Source organism: Strix aluco, chromosome 8 (genome assembly GCF_031877795.1).
Source record: "Strix aluco isolate bStrAlu1 chromosome 8, bStrAlu1.hap1, whole genome shotgun sequence".
NCBI lineage: Eukaryota > Metazoa > Chordata > Aves > Strigiformes > Strigidae > Strix > Strix aluco.
In genome coordinates this window covers 21,679,241-21,699,678 of record NC_133938.1, presented here as the reverse complement: position 1 = coordinate 21,699,678, position 20,438 = coordinate 21,679,241, and the positions used below count along the sequence as shown (strand labels likewise).

Sequence of the window (20,438 nt, the reverse complement as noted above, 5' to 3'; positions counted from 1 at the left end):
GAATAGGGATAAAAAAAAAAAAGTTAGCTCATTTTAGTTGATGCAATTTTATTTATGTAATACAACCAAAAGAAAAGACATTTTTCCTCTGGGAACACAGAAAGATAAATTATGTTTGTCCAATTTATAAAGAACAAAATAATTTGCATATATTTATTATAGAAAGATTCAGGAAGAAGTTGAAATAAGAAACTTATGTCCATGAAGTAATGTATCATTATACTGACATTCTCAAAATTAAAATTATAGTTTCATGGAACAATTGTCAAAAGTAATCGGACCAATCCAATCTTTTTTTTTTTTTTTCTTTTCCCTAAAGCTCTGTGCAAAATGCAAGCAGAAGCTAAAGAAGTGCAACTATGGTGGTTACCCAGCCACTTTTAATATCTTAAGTACATGATGTTACTGGAGTTGTGTTTGCTTTGAAGTCCAAAGCTTATGTCAAAACAAATTACTGCTGCCCAAGAACCAGTTTGCAAGTCAGTATAATCTAATTTTTGGCAGATACATAAAGATTTATGTAAGGAAAAGATAATAAAGGCATCTTTTGTACTGTGACATATGGGCCTTTCAAGTTGTTTTGATAGTTACAAGTCTGAAACAAAATCTCCAAAGCCAACAGACAATCAGTACACATTTTAGAAAAGAACCTTGTCATAAAGACATGACAATGTTGACAATTTGATCTTCTGAACCAAATGCTAAAAAAACTGTGGCGCATGACATGATAATCCTTCAGAGAATACAGTTAGCCTATTTCTGGACACGATCCATTGCAACATATTCAAGCACTTAAGTGCTTTGCATTTATTATCCCAATCAAAAATGTTTCTTGAAGTGACAGAAACAATTACGCAGTTTCAGTTCAAATAAATTCAGTTGGCATAAGAAAGGTACTAAAGATTAAGTTAGATTAACTCAAGTTAATCAAGTTTTATTAAATGAAATCAAGTTCTGCATGCTGCTAGTTGGCTCCATCTCATTTAATTATTTACCACTGTTTCCATTTTCACTATGTTTGCAGAAGCTGGTAAGTTACTTATTAATTTTCCATTTGAGCACACAGAAATCCTTAAACCACTTTCTATGTTTAATAGGACAAGTATAGGCTATTTAAGCTCAATGTCTTCCACTTTTTAAGCCTAAATAGTTGTTCTACTTCCTTTTTTTGAATGTTTAAGTAAAAGTCCTGCTAATGATGCAAATACTACTTTTAGATAAAAAGATATTTCTTTATATCAGATACAACTGTAATATTATTCAAAATATTTTTACACTAGGAGTATGTGTAACATATGTGAGGAGTGCAGGTCAATTATAAGCAAAATCCTATTAATATATCTGCAAGTTGGAATATTACTTCCTCACCTCATATATTATTAACGTGCACTGCCAAGACAAGCACTATTCCGGAACCTACCCATGTACAAAACCTGCAGTGCACAGAGCTTCTAAAACCTGATTCACAAAACATCGAGACACAGTGTATTGGGCCTAGAAGCATATAGCAAGCATTTTTCTCTCACTCTTGGTCGAGTGCTTTCACTAATAAATGTGGCACTGACTTTAGAAAAAAGCTCAGCTCTTGGGCTTCAGGGTGTCCTTGGGCAACTACTTGTTGTAGCGTAACTTCCATGCATGTATGACTGCAATTATCTCTTTTAGAGACTGTTTGAGATGGAATGAAAACCAGTATAAAACGATTATCACCATTATCACTGTTCAGCCGTATCGCCTCTTGCGACCGGGTGCCTTGGGGAAGGTGTGTCCGTTCGGAGGACAAAGAGAAAAGGAGAGCCGGGCAGCAGCCAGCAGGGGGAGGCTGGCTCGGAGCGCCGCGCCAGGCAAGCACGGGGCCGGAGGCGCTCTGCCTTCCGCACAGCGCGGAGCGCTGCGGGTCGGACGGAGCGAGCTCGGGCGCGGAGGGCATGAAGAGAAAGGGACGGAGAACTAAAACAGGGAGCCCGCGAGGGAGTGCTTCGTCAAAAGCCAAGGTTGGAGATTCAGTGATTCCTGACCTGTGGGGGGCTCCATCTTACAGAAAATTGAATCTTGCCAACTGTACTGAAAAAATTAAGCATTTGTTATGGTACATTATGAAACTAAACTTTTATGTGCCAGTTGTATCTAAACATTCTAAAAGTGTGGCTTGGACTGTTTTTTTATTTATTGTTTTGCAGTTATATCTGGTAAGCATTAGGTTTTCAACTATTTTCTTTTTCAGCATACATGGAAAATAATCCTTACCTTGTAGGGACAAAATCTTGCAGCCAGAAATAGGAGATCAATGTTGACAGTATAATAGAGAGAGAAGTTGCAAATCCCTTCAAAATGTTGTCCGCATATTTTATAACAGCAGCAATCACCAGTCCTCCAAGTGCCTGGAAAAATATTGAGGTTTGGATTTGCAACCTGATAATTCCACTGAGAACATCTATTTTAACAACACACGCTTACTTTAGAAAAAGCTTTGGTCTGTGTTTAGGAGCATTACATTTGTTTTATGCTATGGATATGCATGGCTGAAGATAAATATTGGAGTTCTTCTCTCCCCATTAAAGAAATTCTTGATCATGTTACCATCATTAAGTTAGTGGAAATGCTTGTACTACACATTTTTAGCCACAGGAGGAAAGATGCTTTTTTTAAAAAAAAAAAAAAAATTGTCAAAGAAATAATGCTTGCATGCTTTTATGTTGCACAATACTTACATATTTTCCAGGTTTTTATTTAGTCTTAAGAGTGACAGATCAGACTTTTGACTATAGAATTCTCAGTAGCTTTAATGACACCCATTAGTTTCCCCAGTCATTTATAGGAGTAAATCCCAAGTGCCTTCACAGAAACATGTGATACAAGGTATCTCACCTGTAGAACAACAACTATCCAAGTAAGTTTATTGTATCCTTGAAAAAATCCATTCTTTGACAGTTGTTCTCCATCATAAATGTATACACCCATCAGTCCAAATATGCTACCAAAAAATCCTGAAAGTACAAGATTGATTTAAACGCTTCAGGTGAAAAACATGCAAACAGGTTCCTTGTCCACAAGGACTGCTCACATATATCTGATTTTAAACTAGGACTGCTACTTGCAATACCGTTGCGTTCAAATGCAATCAGTGTTCAGACAGATATTCTCTTTAAAAAACTGTTTTCCACACTTATAACAAGTTTTGACTGTTTCCATTAGGACATTCTTATATACTAATCTTCCACTGCTTTCTACTGGAATGGGATGGCATATAGCAAAATTCACTTAAACATAATTTCAGTTTTCCTGAAACTAGCCATGACTGAAGGCTGAAGTCACACTATAACCTGGAGAGAAAAACAGGGAAAATTTTCAGTGGAGGAGATGGTCACTGACATAAGTGAGAGCAGGACATAATCAGTTTGCCAATTCAGACAAGGATCTTGGTTCAGAAGAATCCCGCTTCCAGTCTCAAACACAATGAATGTTTACTAGTGGAGACAATGTCAAAAGAAGAAATTGAGATGAGATTAAAAAGTTTAAGATTTGGTGCATATAATGTTCTTCTATCAGATGCAAAACTTTTCCTAATCCCCTGAGGCATGGAAGTAATGCAAGCACCTCCTCTGTGACTGATGAAGGCTCTAGTCCTGAGCAGGGAAGGGGGAACATTTTTTTCCATTTCATTTCTGCCAAAAGCTGACCTCTATTTTCATCGCATTCCTTTGCATCTGAAAAGGGTGGCATTGTTTTGAACAAAATAAAACCTTCCATTTGACAAGAAATAATTCTTTTTGTAGATGTAATTAAAAATTTAGGTTTCATTCAGATTAAACCAATTACTTCTCTTTTCCAATTGATCTGCTAAAACAAATAAAATCAACTATTCATACATCCCTAATATGATACTGGTATGCATTAAAACTGAATTTTTCAAAAATTATTCTAATATATTTTACAATTTTTTTCTACAGTTCTAATCATTCTCTATAGATATGAAAATGAAAACCAGGTTGGCCATATGGTTTTTGTTCTTTGTGTGAAACAAGAAAAGCTCTGTTTCAAAGCTCTTGCTTATGACTGACTTGCTCCTGAATGATACAGTGTCTTAAGCAGTCAACGATCTTGCACTTGCAGAAAGGATACACTAATGTATTTTTGAAATTGTGATTTCATGTTTTAAATATTTTCTAAAAGCTGTATCAGGAAACCTCCTATGAAATATGACAACATTTCATTTTTGAACTGAAAACAACCTTAATAGTAAACATATTCTACTAAATTTTGTATTGAGGCAAATTAAGCTCACTGACAAAAAAAAATTTAAAAAATCGGGTGATTAAATTTTAACTATTATCACAGACATTTATGTCTTCATATATCACAGTCCTAGTTATTCACGCAGTCTGTTCTGATCTCACTGTTTTCACAAAGCAATTACTGGAACATTCAATATATGCATGCCAACTATCAGACTAGCAAACTCATTTGTTTTCATACATACTTTTGTGCACTGTAGAAAAATCTGAAGAATGTTTTAGAAGAGATCACTGATTTTTCAACAATTATGAATGTTTAATTAGAAATTGTTTCAGATACCTGCATTGTTGCCCATCAAAGCGCTTCTAGCATGAAAATTGAGAGTAATAACAATAAGCTTTCCTTGGCCACGGATTTTACATTGTAGCTCCATCCAGAGCACCAAATTTTACCTTAAGTTCTGGACCAAGCCCCAGCTACCCATCCTTCTCTGCCTCCAAAATTCCCCAACATAAACCTTTCCTGATCCCCTACACCCTGCTCAAGAAAACTTATGTTTTAATATACACAAATTCAATAAATCCTAGCAGACAGTAAGTGGAGGTTTTGATCCCCTTCTCTATCCTCAAGTTTCAAACCATTATGGACATGTAAATTTTGATTATATATTAAAATATAATCAAAACATAGTTCTGTGTTTATAACCATTTATAATTAAAACACAGCAACAGGAAAAGAAAGGAAAAAATATTGCTTGTATTCAGACATTTTTGACCATACTAGTTTTTGACCAACTATCTAATTACAAAAGAACACACTATCTCCTGTTTTTATGGTACTTTATTACATTCTACCAGATTCAATACACAGCACTAATCCACTAAATAAATCATCCTCGTGCCTTAATTCTACAGTCTATGGATTTGATCAAGAATCTGTACTAAGGTGCGGGAAAGTTCAAATTCTGCTGAAAGCATTTATTCAAATATGCAATAAATAATTAGGTGAAGACTAGAGGGATTCCATTAGAGAAAGAAGGACAACTCCAACAATAAGTTTTGTTTCTGTTGCAAAATGGGAACAAAAAGACATTGCAGATGTTGTATTTCCAACCCTACAAACTGGAAAAGATAGCTTTGAGATGAGGGAAAGCTCATTCAGGAAAATGGATCAACTCTATCACCGTTAATATCTAGGGTTTTTGGAAATAGAAGGTATTCTCTCACTGATAGATGCATAATAGGTAAAGGCATTAAAATACTTAAGATGAACTGTCTTTTGCATATGCCTCTCTCCAGTGATTGTACAGACAAACAAACTGGCCTTTGTACTGAAATCATAACAACTCATTACCTCAACTTTATTCACAAAGCATTTTTTTGTATTAAAGCTGCCAACCTATAAAAACTGCCCACACAGACACAAAAGAAAAAAATGTTAATTTTAAAACATCTCAAAACATTGATTTAGAAACATATTTTGTTTTAATGTTCCTATATTCTCTAAAAAGTAAAAAAGGAAAAAGAAATGCTATCTATATTTATCAGATCTTATGAATTAGTGCAAAATACAGTAATTTTTAAACACAGAGGATACACAGAATCGTGCATAAGAACATTCTTTAGAAAATTTTAAATACAAATTCAATTGACAAATTCAAACTTCCAGACACTCTATGAGCAAGTTAAATCAAGAACTAAGTTGAGATCAGAAAGCAACTGCTAGAATTCTACCTAGCAGAATTTATACTCTTGGTTTTAAAAGTTCGTTTATGAAGAATATTAAAATGTTGGTGATATTTTTATTTATATGTATATATACATTTTGCGTATTTATCTTAATTTCTCAGAATGCAGTATTTCTAAGAGACAACTAAAATTAAACTTACCAAGCTGAATGTTTCTGATCCACACAGACTGCTTAGTTTCCTTTAAAATTTTCTCAAAATAAACCCCAGCAAATCCACTAGAAAAGCACGCTATAAGAACTGCAATCAGGCCTACAAACTGAGATCCTGCTGAATGTTCCTTAGCAGCTGTTGCTTGAGAGTCTGAAGGCCACTGGATGTAAAAACAGTTATACAAAATTCACTGATAAAGTCATGAGCACCTATAAAATGCAAATTTGTTTTTTAGCAACAATAACAGTTACTAAATACAGACAATCACATGCTTGTAAAGTTCTGTATTTCTCACCACAAATACTTTTAAAGACTGCAAAGCCGTAATTTTTCTTTCTACATTTTTGTAAGGAGTAAAACTGTGCCTGAACTGGGAGAATACTCATCAATTTAAACAGGTCCAGGATTTATGTTTTATAAGCCAGACCTGTTTCTGAATCTCAGCATGATTTTTCATGGCCATTTACTTTCACCACCTAACAGTTAGTTACCTTACAAATATAAGCACAGTTAGAAAATCACTTACACCAGCTGTCTTTAGGATGGAATGAATTGTTTTTGCGTGTGCCCCTCTTCAGTGATTACGCAGATGACTAAAACAAGCTGAAATTTATGAAGCTACAACATATCTAATGCTGAGAATAAAATGCAATGCCATAGACAAAAACATACCGAAAAGCCTGTTAATTACTATCAGAATGTTTTGTTCTCATTTAGAATTATTACATTTGAAAATTCTGTAAAATTTAATCCTCAGAATTGTTTTCAAATCCTTAAATTTTAAAATAAAAATTTCTAGGATATGCTAAAATCTGCTAAAAATTCTGAGAATAGTCTCTTATCCCATAATCCAGTCTTCTGAAAACTACAAACTCCTGTACCTGCACTATTTAGAACAGAGGCCAAGTTTGCCTCTTGAAAAAGTTCCAAGTAAATTTGCCATGCTGAAACTGTACTACAAGGTGAGCAGCAGGACTGTGCTTGCACAGAAGATCTGTGAATCCCTAATGTCTGAAGAAGTGTGTTAATAAATACTGTTATCACTGTTATTTGCAGGTTACTCCAGAGGCCCTGCCCCATTCCACAGTAGAGCACTGGGACACAGAAGAGGTGTTATCTTCTGCCTTTGAACCATTTCTGGTGTCCTCTAGCCCGTGCCAGTTATGACTCATAGCTCCTAACCATACTCAGGTGCTCACGTGCAGCTGGTAATATCAGAAAGCTGTATAATTAGTATAGAAATCCATGTTCCTTGAACAAACACATTAAACAAACACAAACCATCTGTTAATATTTACCTGCACAAATGCCACTCCTGTCATCAATATTACTAATGAAAGCCACTGGTATACACCCAATTTCTTGCTCAACATCGACACAGAAAACAATGCTGTGGTAAGAATTTTCAGCTGATATGTAACCTGGAAGAACGCAGAAACAGTTACTACTGCTTAATTAACGGGATTTTCTGAAACTTACAGAGAAATCCAAAAGTACAATACCTGGTAGGTCGCTGCATCTAGGTTTGACAATGCTACATACAGCAAGTTATTCTGAAGAGTGTAAATTCCTGAAGGAATAGCAAGTTTAAGAGTTTCCATGGGTTTATTAAGGATTTCATCATGTAGCACTCTGTTCAGAGTCCGTAAATTGCACTCTACCCAAAGAAACAATAAAAGAAACAAACGTTCACTAAAACAAGAAGAGAGATAGCAATGTTCTGAAAGACTGTTGTCCCCTTTTTATAGTTATCACTGCTATCAAGACCTCAAAAATACTGTCTATGTTTGACTTTCATGAGCCTCATACACATAAGAAAAAAATGCTGCAAGAAGTGTCTTCCTGTAGCCTGGCATACCATAACTAGAACAATTATTCAGAATACTTTAAGTAGAACTTATTGAAACCATATCAATATTTGAAGATGATACATTAAAGAGTGTCACCTAAAAAGTGCACATTTTGAAGCCTACTGTCATCAATATTTATGCATATACAATGATATTTTTAAGCTGTTGAAGATCAAATATATATGTCAAGGAACAAGACAAATTCAGTATAAAATGTACAAAATAAGAACTAGAGTAAAACTGAATACACTTTTTTTTGAGCTTAAAACTGTGCTTCTTCCTATATAATGAAATTGCTTCCTCCCTTCTGCATCTATTTATTATATTATCATTTGTGCTTTGGACACAAAGCTTTTCATTTCTTCCTACTTCTACATATGAATTTCTTAAAATGCCTACACAAAACACAGCCTTCAAGCTGTTAGCAGAAAATTTATTCTTGCACTCCTCAGTATCTATATTCTTTAAAGAGAACTCTCTTCAGCAAATACACAGTCTCTTGTATCGTGTGTGGAGGAGTGAAGTATGATCAGTGTCTTTCCAAGACTATTTCTTATATGAGAAGGGAAATGCTTTGTTGTATGCCTGTACTCACATGGCTGCCTTGCAGTTGCCACTACAATACAGCATATTGATTAGGAAAATTACTTGGTGCAAAATTTGACACATACTGCTGTCTTTGTAGACCAATAGAACACAGGCCAAAATCTTCAGAAGTTCAGCAATAACTACTGCAGTAGAGGACAAGTAACGAGGTCCTTCTTCTTTCAGCGTCCGAGAATAACGCATGGTCAAGACTAAACTTGTGGTCTGAAAAACCAGGATGCCCAAGGAAAGGTACTTTAAATTGGCAGACATTTCTTAACTTTTTTCTTCCTGAAACAGAAAAAAAAAAAAAAAAAACCAAACCCACACTTAAAAGGTAATACTGCAGATAGATGTTTCCCTTGAGAATCAGCATATTAAAAAAAGTTATCCAGGGAGTTCAGCCAAAGGAAAACAACTAACCTAATCTGATATTTAAAAAGAAAAAGGAGATAAACATGTTAAATATGTTTTTCAAATACATGATTACAAATGGGGAAGCATATCAGAATATTAGAAGTGATAATTAATGGACAAATGAAATTAAATATTTCTTATCTGTAATAATAATAAAATAAGGACTATTAACTGATTTCATAGAAAAAATTTCCCAAGTTAAATCAATCATGGATTTCTTTACGTAGGTGAAGGCTCAGAGGGTATTTTCAAAGTGAGAAAGCTCCACACTGTGGTACTGCAGAATGCCCAGTACCCCTGCTGCAACGAGCTATTCCCAGAATGAAGAGATCTTCTCATTCTTCTGCCTCTCCAAAGTTTTTCAGGTTGCAGTCTCTGCCTTGCCAGATGACACAGTTTCAGCACATGACAGGGTGAAGGTTAGGCTGCTTTAAATGAAAATGAGAGGTATGGCTGATGCTGAAGGAAAAGGAGAGTTGCAGGAAAGCAGGGTTGGACAGGAAAACATGGGATGGAGGAGCTGCAGGGAAGACAGCACTAAACCTGTCCTGCTGATTATCCTACTCAGAAAAAAATAGTTGAATATAGAAGACTAGGTTACTGCACCTGCTTTCTCATACTGCACTGAATACCACAAACTTTACATTAGTAAAGCTGTATCATCCTCATCTCCACCATGGATTTTTACCAAGCTGACATGGTTTTCTTTGCCCTTTGTCACCAATTAAAGTATTAACTTAGTGCAGGAGACTAATAGAGAAATTAATTCTCATTTTGCAAGGACAATGTATTACAAGGAAATTAAAAAAATGCATCACTGCTATGTGGAATATTATATAATTTTCTGCTATTTTTCATATTAAGTAGGAAGAATTTCCATAGGCCCAGAAATTAATGCTTTCTATAAAAAGATTACTACTGCCTTCACTGCCCATATATTCAAAAACAGAGCAGTGTTTTATAATGCCAAAGTAAAATCAAGTCAGTAATTAAAAGTTAAGAAATATATTTTCAAGTAAAAAACAGTAACAAGTCAAGACAATAAATGCAGTTCTCACTTCCACAAGTCTAGAGATGGCATAAGCAGTACTTATTGGATGCATATGCCAGAGCTGTCCCTATGCATGTTTTACACCTACAGACACACAAGTTTTGAATCCTTAACCATCTAGTTTTGTACACACTGCTGAAGGATGTGCTGGTACCTCTAAATAGTTGCAGCTGAAAATGAAGCTGTTTCTTGATGACTGCATTTCTCTAGCTCAAGATGCATTTCATAAAAATTTTAATTGTTATTTCAGAGATCTGGAGAGCTGTGCTGCTCAAATATTTCTGACTTGCCTTTATTTTGTCTCTAAGCATTAACAGATTTTCTCCAGTCAAGTATACAAAGTCAAATTTAACACCTATATGGCATGGATACTGAAGAGACATTGCAGTTACCTGCAAACAAATATGGATTCCCAACAGCCGCAGAGATATGAAATACATACTTGTATCCTACACAATAAAATTATTTACCTCAAGAATCATATGGCTGTAAAAATATTTGTGAAAGCATATTGGAGGAAGAAAAAGATGCCAGGATGCAGAAACTGAGGAAGAAATACACAAGGATTCCTTTAAGGAGGAATAGAAGATACTTTTGTATGAACTATGAAGAAGATACTTAAGAAGATACTTTTGTATGAACTATGATCTCATTTAACTGGCTGAAGAAACAAATACTAAAGATGCAACTGCACTGCACAATATAAATCAGACATGTAAAGCATCAAGGACAAGAAAGCTGCAGACAACATTCAAGATTTCCTAACTTCTTCCACAGGTTCTGGCGGAATAACCCTCTACACGATGATGTTAACTGTGGAATTACGCATCCCCAACAACAAAAGAGAGATCAGTTTGTCAAAGAGAAATGCAGATTTGCTACAGCTGAGAACAAGGAGGAGAAACAGAAGAACAGTTCCCATGAAGGGACAAAGAGGGAACATGCAAGGTCAGAGATCATACTCTCTGGAGAAGTAGCAGCAGCATAGAGAAGATAAGAGGGAGGAAAAGGGAAAGCAAAAAAAAAAAATCCACTGAGAGAAAATACAAGACTGAACTTCTTGAAACGGTCTGCCTGCGTTGCTGGAAAAAACTGACATTGCAAAGTGCACATTTATGTGAGCCAACTTGCACAAACAATTTCCTCCACCTTTTTGATCTATCTCCTTTTTTAGTACTGAGACCTGAAATTTGGAAACACAAAGAGCAATATATGGTTAAGATGAACAACACTAAATTTCATGAAAGCACACTTACAGATAAATAAGTTTTTAAACTTTTTGGTTTTCAGTTTTCAAAATGCTCCTGAAAAAATTACAGACAACGCAAACACACGTCTCTCCTGAACATGGCCCCAAATTTTTGCATTCTGTGAGTCTGTGAAGTGACAAAGGGTTTTACAAATGTTTAAAATTCTCAAAGATCAATTCCTTAATCTTCAAAATAGATCACAATATCAGAAAACAATGTTCACATGAATTTCTTGCTGAAATACAACCCTCTATTTACTAAGCAGCTTAAAATGTAATTTTTAAAGTAAATCACTAGTACCTTGTTTATGAGCAAGTATCAAAGCATGCAGCATGAAAACGTACCGAGAAGCACAACAGTTTAATAAGCCCATCAGCAAAGCCATAAGGAATACATACCACAATATTATCTTAAACTACAGTCTTGTCTTCATTAGTAATCATGGTAAAAAAGGGAACTTTCCCCAGACAATGTGTCCCAAAAAGGTGCCAGTAGCAGAAAACATTTCTTTACCATAATTCACTAAAGCAGTTTCAGAGTTTCCAAAATTTACACAAAATGGACTTTAAGCATCCAGTGTGATAGCTGAAATACGGATATTTGTTAAAAGTTATCCTGCCAGTGGTCAGTGAGACAGGCTTGTAGAGAACAAGTGTGTGAAGTTTCACACTGTACTTACAAATAGTTGGTTCACAGAGCAGGAACTACAGAATCCTGAAACTTACGTATGCCAATAAAATAACCATCCTCTACTGAGCACACATAATAGCTTATCAGCTCTCCTGGTCACTCTTCCTTTCTTTTAAGAGAGCTGCATATCAGTTCATAGAACTTAGTGCAAACTGGGGACTGGATCCAGAAAAAGAGACAACTGCAGTTTCACAGCAGGTTTAGATTTACAGATTACTACCAGAAGTGTAATTGCTCTCTTCTAGCCACGAGCTCCTGCTACCCTCACTGCAACAGACTCTGCAGTCATATACTAAATGAACTATTGCCTTCAGTAACAGTCCACACTTTGATTGTCTTAAATCAATAATGAAATGAAAGTTCCCAATGCATTTCCTGTACAGAGTTACAATCAGGCTTAGATTTCTTACTGGGCTTTGGGCAGACTACTCAGTACTCTGCAGAATGCATCTGTTCCAAAAATCAGATTAAGGTTTGCTAATTCAAAGACTGGAAGTTGAGTGGTCACGTTAACTCAGTGAAGTTTGAACTGTGTCTTACAGTGAGAGGTGCTAAGTACCTGCAGCTCCTTAACTGTAATGTAGCCTGTCACATCTGTTAACCCAGTGACTAGGCTCATTATTCTTTTCTTTTATTAGTCTAGGTAAAAAAAAAGTAAATCGCTTTTGCGTAGTTTGTTCAGTGTATCATGTAGACACACCCTACAGCCAGCAAGCCAGAAGGCAGGGGAAGAGGTTAAAGGCAGGTCTATATGGGAAGTCAACATGCAGTAAGCCAAGATGGTATGTGCAGACACGTCACATTCAACTTCAGTACACACAAGTGAATAAAATGCAGATGGATACTACATGAAGCATTGTTCTCCTTAAACATATAAAAGAAAAGGACCCTGGAAAGGTTTTACAGGCTCAGAAAACAAACCCAAACCAATCTATACAGGAAATAATACCTTCAGATCAAAGTATCGTACTGCGCAAAGTCTGAAAAATATCTGTTCAAAGGAAGCAAATTTTTTTCAAGTGGAAAATCACATATTTCCACTTCATAATATTCCTACAGACAAAATTAATACATTTCTGACTTGCAGATTTTCATCTCCTTTAGTAATTTCTCCACCACAGACTAAAATTTCATATTTTACATTTTATTTTTATATCATCCTTACACTTTCCCTCCTAAAATACTGGTAAATTCTGATGTTTGCAGATGAAATGCATTAGGCCAAAAGGAACATATTCAATTTGACTTAACAAACAGTAAACATACCATATATATTTTATTTTTCTCTATCCATTCTTAACAAAACACACTAATATTAATCAGAATTTACTACATGAGCAACAAGAAGATTACAGGACTTTTCTTAACCTTAAGATTTTGTCTTTTAAAGATCTGATGGTATAAATTTTTGAACTCTTCAGCTGCTAAATATCTATAGTAACAGAATCTTGTGCAAAATTAAGGATTAATTTATTAATTTATTGTTGACTTTGTAGGTGGTCTCAAAATCTCACAGAATTACTTTAGTTTTTTAGTATTTTAGATACCTCAAAGATAACTACAGAAGGAAATGTGACTAATTTATTTTAACTATTGTTTAGTTAAACTCAGAGACTAAAGACTGTCTTGAGACATTTTCCAAAGATGGCTGGAGTTATACTGCACATTATAGACATCCTTCCAGCAAGCACGGCCTAACACCATCTGCAACAACAAAAGAGCAGGGGCAACTCCACAGATCCAGGCTCACCCAAAATTTCACACCATGCTGATACAAATATATTAAGATGAAGTGAGTGCAGAACTGTTAACGCTCAACTCAGTCTAACAAAGTATCTAGTTGATTAGCATGTTTTAGACTCACTGAAATTTTAAGGTCAGGGTGCCTCACATTTTCACATATTTTTTTATAAATAAAAAATATGATGGTTCATGCACAAATGATCCAAATTTCATTTATTTGACTGTGCATTTCATCTGCATCACACCAAAAGTTCTTTCAGTATCCCTAACTATCCAGTATTCTGCCTGAATTACTAAGAAAGCTTTTCTTACAGTCATTGCAGCTGGCTCACTTTTTATTATATTCATGAAATTTAATTTTCCTTAAATTTCTGAAACTTGAGAATGAGAAAACTTGAAAAAAAGAAATCAGCATCCAAAAAAAAACCCCAAGCACCAAGCTACTTCTCAAGAAGTAGCTAACACAACAAAAAAAAGCAATTAACAATGAATTCCGGTAAATCACATAACAAAAAAGCAGGTTAAATTCACAGATCAAAATAACAGCATGCTCTCTGTCAAAGGACTGAGCAATCCACAGTAAAAGTCACGCATGCAATCAGTACCAGGTTACAGATGTGACAGGCTACATTACAGTCAGTGAGGTGTAGGTACTTTGCACCTCTCACTGTAAGATACAATTAACAAGTCACTTAGTTTCAGGGTACCTACGGACATGATGTCTATAAATCAAGGTCCATTTACCACTTACCACTAACACATCTGTAGAGCAAGTTCATTCAGATAAAATGAGAGGAATTCATGACACACGGAAGGTAAAATGTACTGCTGGTTTAGGGTCCCATCCTGCAATTTACACCTCACTGGCAGAGCCTAGGATTCTATACAGGCACAAAAGCAAAGGCCTTCCTAGGTGATGGTCTAGGGATGCACTGTATCAAAAACAAATACATACAAAGTAACAGAAAATGGTGAAATGAAGCCTTTCCAACAGGCTACAGAGTTAATATTTGTATTAATTTCTACCCATTTACCAAAATATTTGACATAAAAATAACTTCTACTGGCAACTATTTCTTTACTCCTCCCTACTCTTATCACAAGAAAAGTTAAATTTAAAAAATAGTAAGTTACTAACTACTATTATGCTTCCAATCTTCACAGTGATGGCATTACATGAATTATATTCCTTCCAGCCTAGCCGGGAAATGTTTTCACTGCTGATGGTCTTTTAGAGTTAAACACCAAATTACAGGAGTTATTGCTATTACTAGCTCTAATTCCATTTTATGACTAACAAGTTTAAGACTGCTTAATCAAAAGACACTTGCACATTAGTTAAAATATAAAGCCAAACAAAAGCAGACAACCAGCCTCTTAAAACTGAAAAGGGCAAAGTTTAAGTTTTGTGTGTCAGTACACCAAGTCCTATGCCTGGGGTCTGCCAGAAAATAAACACTGAGTTTGCTTTACAGAAGGAAAAACATAGCGGAACACAAAGTACACTATTTAATTCCAGTGGAACAGATACGGACACACTTCCTGGGCATTTGCTTTCAAATCAAAATAGCAGATTAAAGAAATACATGTTCTCATATCTCTCAAATGAAATGTGAAGCCAGTGCTCATGCTGCACCTATACAAATATAATAAGCCGGCAACACTAAGGAAAAGCACAATTGGAAGGTGGAGCAGCAAGACCTAGCTCACAGAACCTGGGGAACCTATAAGACCTCCTTCTATGCTTTCACATGGGCATCGCCCTCTTCCCTGTGCTGGGTAACACACAGGTAACATGCTACTTTCTATAACACAACTATGTTCCTCAGAGGAAAAATCTATTCCATAAATCTTCTTTCCATTGGACTCCATATAGCCGCCTTTTTACCAAAAGTAGTATCTAATACAACAAATAGTGTATGTATAGAAATAAATGGATGGAAGGAACTTCATGAAGTTCAAGAAGGCCCAGTGCAAGGTCCTGCACATGGACAGGGGCAATCCCCAATATCAATACAGGCTGGGGGATGAGTGGATTGAGAGCAGCCCTACAGAGAAGGACTTGGTATTGGACAGGAGTCAGCAATGTGCACTCACAGCCCAGAAAGCCAGCTGTACCCTGGGCTGCATCAAGAGAGGTGTGGCCAGCAGGTCGAGGGAGGGGATTCTGCCCCTCTGCTCCGCTCTCATGAGACCCTACCTGGAGTCCTGTGTCCAGCTCTGGGGCCCCTAGCACAAGACAGACACGGACCTGTTCAAGTGGGTCCTGAGGAGAGCCACAAAAGTGATGGAACACCTCTCCTATGAAGAATGACTGAGAGAGTTGGCATTGTTCAGACTGGAAAAGAAAAGGCTCTGGGGAGACCTTATTGTGGCCTTTCAATATATAAAAGGGGCTTTTAAGAAAGACAGAGAAAGACTTTTTAACAGAGCCTGTAGTGTCAGGACAAGGGGCAACAGTTTTAAACCGAAAGAGGGTAGATTTCAATTGGATGCAAGGAAGAAATTTTTTATGAGAGTGGTGAGACACTGGCACAGGTTGCCCAGAGAAGCTGTGGCTGCCCCCTCCCTGGGAGTGTTCAAGGCCAGGTTGACAGGGCTTTGAGCAACATGGTCTAGTGGAAGGTGTCCCTGCCCATGGCAGGGGGGTTGGAACTAGATGAGCTTTAAGGTCCTTTCTAACCCAAAGCATTCTATGATCAATATCCCAGATGCTGCTGAGGGTGCATAGACCTTTCCGAATCTAGTAAGTGCTGCTGAACTCGGTTATGAACAATATTTTACATACATACGAATATTTTAACTGCCAAGTTTGGACTGCTATCATTCAACAATGCATTTCTTTCTCCCTGCCCCTTCCTATCATGTCTGTGCAATTTTTTCTTTTTTTATAAACCATGTTATAAACTTTTCTAATAACCTTAGACCTTTTATTTCTCACTTTAAAATGTCACTATTACTGCTTTTCATCTTCCTCATACTTGATACTGGTATCATCTTTATTCCCTCCCATAAGCTATCTATATTTGTCCGCTGTTCCTCCCCCAAATACACGTCACTTTTCAACTAAACCACTGCAAATCACTTCATCATTTTAAAACTTACCTCACTCTTTCTTTTGTTTTTCAGTTTGCTACTCATTCTTCTTGCTGGATATATTATAATCTGTATTAAGTACACTATGGAAAAAATAAGCTATGTTTTTCTTAAAGCTTGTATTCTTCTTCAGAAGTGTTATTAAAAGCAAATCCTCTAGCAAAGTTTCTTCCTTACTCTTCTAGCAGAAAGCTGCAAAGATTTTTTTCACATGAAGGTTTCCCTCAGGAGGTATTTCCAATTTCTCCATTTAAATTAAAAAAATTCTTAACTGGTGAAAAAAAAAAGTCACTGCATTCAAATAATATTTTCATGACAAGGATATCAAGCACAACACTGTAGAACACTGGTGGATATTGCTCCCTCAACATCACCTAGCTCCCTAGCCACACCCCTATCTTGGTGTGCTGCTGTTGGCTGGGATAGAGTTAATTTTCTTCATAGTAGCTACTATGGGGCTGTGTTTTGGATTTGTGCTGAAAACAGTACTGATAATTCAGGGACGTTTTCCTTACTGCTGAGCAGTGCTTACACAGCTCAAGGCCTTTTCTGCCTCTCACCCCACCCCACCAGCGAGTGGGCTGGGGGTGCACAAGAAGTTGGGAGGGGGCACAGCTGGTACAGCTGACCCCAACTGACCCCAGGGATATCCCACACCATACGGCGTCATGCTCAGAGTATAAAGCTGGGGGAAGGAGGCGGCAGCAGGGGGATGTTCGGAGTGATGGCGTTTGTCTTCCCAAGTCACCGCTACGCATGATGGAGACCGGGTCTCCTGGAGATGGCTGAGCACCTGCCTGCTGATGGGAAGGGGTGAATGAATTCCTCATTTTGCTTTGCTTGCACATGCAGCTTTCGCTTTACCTATTAAACTGTCTTGATCTCAACCCATGAGTTTTCTCACTTTTACCCTTCTGATCCTCTCCCCCATCTCACCTGGGTGGGGGAAGTGAGCAAGTGGCTGTGTGGGGCTTAGTTGCCGGCTGGGGTTAAACCACGACACTTGGCTTTTTTTAATATCATGCAAATGCTTTTTAGCACTGGCAAGTGCACTTATGCACAGAGCAGTTACACATTAAAATGTAACTCCTAAAGATCAACCAATGATTTCTTCTCAACTGCTCCAAAACTAGACTTTTGACAAGGATAATGGAGGCTGTATCAGTGTTTCACTGGCCTATCACTCGACCAGGAAACTCCACCATTGCCAAGTGTAACAAAAGGAATGCAATTACATATTAACTAATACCTAATTTCAGACAATGCTATAAATTGCTTGGGACTCAGTTAAGGTTTTCTTACAGGTTGGCAGAAAACCTAACAGAAAGGGAACTTAACACTGCTGAGTTTTTTGATGATCTCACAAAGGGTTTTTGTTTTTTTCTTTTGTGGGGAAAAAAAAAAATCACCATTCTAATCTATGTATCAGACAGGAAAAGTTGGAGGCTGTGAATCTTAAATGTGAAATCTGTGGCTAAATACACTTTAAGCCTATCTCCTTTATCCTTTACACCAAACCAAAGAATCCAAAGATAAGATTCCTTTGACTGATGAGAATTTGGTTTAATGAATATTAAAGAAATCACATATTGAGTATAAATATTGAGCATTCAGGCCCTCACCGAGTTAAATCTAACACCATATTTCTTGTAAGATGAAGACTTCAACTATGTGCACAGTAGTGCAATAGTTTTATATTGACATAACAGTCATTAAGCCAAACTCTGCCTGCCAGCATAGAAATTTGATACAACCTGCCTTAACTGCCTCTCTCTTTTTCAAACAGTACAGACACTGCGTTCATTGTATAGACCACAGTATAGAAAGATCCTAGTAGACTCTGTGAGCAAGGAGGCATTCAGTTCTCAGGTTTAGTCCAAATGCCCATCCCTCCTCAAGCATACAGGAGTGCGACGCCATGAACCGAAGCACTGCCTGAATGCAACTCCTGCAGATATATCAAGCCAATGAAGGAGCTTGATTTAAGGTGCTGAAAGACTGAACATTGAATACAGCTGGGGTTCAGCTAGAGCTTACACTTACACTATTTAGGAACTACTAATCAAGTCTAGGTGCTCAAGGCAATGTAGCCACCCTCAGTCAAGGTGACCTAGTCTGAGTAGAGTAACAAACTAGATACTACAGTGAAAACAGATCTGTAGATATTTATTGAAGAAAGCTAGTAATTACTAATAAAATTAGACAGCTGAACAGTGTACTAAAGGCGTATGAATATAATTCAACAACTCAATGAGAAAATCCCAAACTCCTAACCATCCTACATTATTATGCTAGATCCTAAGAAGTACAGATCTTAAGAATCTCTCCTCCCCTCTAGAGACACCTTCTATTGATGTGATCTAGCTGTGCAGCCTCCTGAGTTCCAGAGAAGGTGCTGAGCCTGTGCAAGCAGCATGCATATGGGTATGAACTGAAGTAATTGGTGAAGAATAAGTCCATGTGGCAAGCAATTCAAGAGAGGAATAACTATATCTAGCAAGCCTATCTCAAAGATCAAGTACGTGTTGCCCTCACTTAACACTGCCAAATCCGGAACTGTTTTAAGCAGACACGGGGCATTTGATTTCCCTAGGTACCCGGTTCAGATGATCCCTGCCTTTTTCTTGTTATTGCAAAGAGCAGCATAACTAGCAGAAGGAATTAGGCTGTGTAGGCAGCCTGTAGGATTGCTGAAGACATAGGGTCACTCCTAACAATACGCTGCTCTAAATAAAGCAAATTTATACTATCACCATAGTCTTTCCCCAAACCAATATTTTTCCTACACATTCTACTTCTACAAACCAGAACATCACGCATCCCAAACCAACAAATCCTTATCTCCCAGAAGTGTAATTTTCAATCACAAGTTCTCACAATGCCTAACAGTCTACAAGGGAATCATGAGTGACAGTTTCTAAAGAGGTTACTGTAAATCAGTTTCTCCACAACTACCACCTCCCTCAAACTCACCCTGCAGCCTCTAAAGAAATTTGATGTTGCTTATTCTTTTATAAAAGAAAAGCACGCATCACAGAGCTAGAGTCTGCTCTAGCAAACTGTCTACACAGCGACAGTTTTTGTGGAGCAGGTCCTGTGTAGTAACTTAACAGATACAGCTGAACAGGTCAGGCTCAACTCAGTCCACATACAAAGATGAGTCAAGTGCAGCACCTATGAAGAAAGGAAACCTCACAGATTTTGGGAGAAGCAGTCTGTCACCTAATGTTTGTTCTAAAACACACTTTGTCAGTCTGCACATATGTTCTCTGAAAAGCAAGGGCTGCCCTAGATCCCAACCATCCTGTGTAGAGGCCACCGTAACAGACAAGCTTCCCACTATGGTGCTCACTCAGTTTTATGAAGGTTTGTTGCATATATTCTTTGTTCCAAATAACACACCCCCTCCACCGCAGAAAGCAGTCTCAGTCTTCTCCCCCCAAACTACTATTTAAAAATCTTTTCTCTAGTATCCAAATCTTCCTCACTCTGACTTAAAATATAGTTCATAAGAGTCAATAAAATGAAACAATTTGGAGTACCTTTTAGTGTTTATCTTTAACCTTCCAGTCTATTCCATAATACGTATTATTTTATTACGTTCATTATCTCTGCATCTT

General features: G+C 37.0%; 1 protein-coding gene and 1 long non-coding RNA gene across 5 annotated transcripts in view; one reads left to right on the top strand and one right to left on the bottom strand.

Moving 5' to 3' along the window:
• The window catches only part of SLC35A3 (solute carrier family 35 member A3), a 35,200-nt gene that overhangs the window by 14,017 nt on the left and 745 nt on the right, over positions 1-20,438 (bottom strand). For 3 of the 4 annotated variants that reach the window (XM_074832605.1, XM_074832603.1, XM_074832607.1), the window contains exons 2-7: positions 8,658-8,862; positions 7,639-7,793; positions 7,435-7,557; positions 6,125-6,296; positions 2,869-2,987; positions 2,248-2,381 (exon numbers count right to left, since the gene is read on the bottom strand). In XM_074832605.1, the coding sequence (XP_074688706.1) occupies positions 2,248-2,381; positions 2,869-2,987; positions 6,125-6,296; positions 7,435-7,557; positions 7,639-7,793; positions 8,658-8,844 (890 nt within the window). In that variant the 5' untranslated portion in view covers positions 8,845-8,862. Of the gene's footprint in view, positions 1-22; positions 2,060-2,247; positions 2,382-2,868; positions 2,988-6,124; positions 6,297-7,434; positions 7,558-7,638; positions 7,794-8,657; positions 8,863-20,438 lie in introns of those variants that run through there. The other variant, XM_074832606.1, reaches the window with a different exon arrangement.
• On the top strand, positions 1,948-11,317 carry LOC141926585 (uncharacterized). Its single transcript, XR_012624154.1, has 3 exons — positions 1,948-1,994; positions 8,758-8,823; positions 10,348-11,317. It is a non-coding gene; the product is annotated as an uncharacterized LOC141926585 (long non-coding RNA).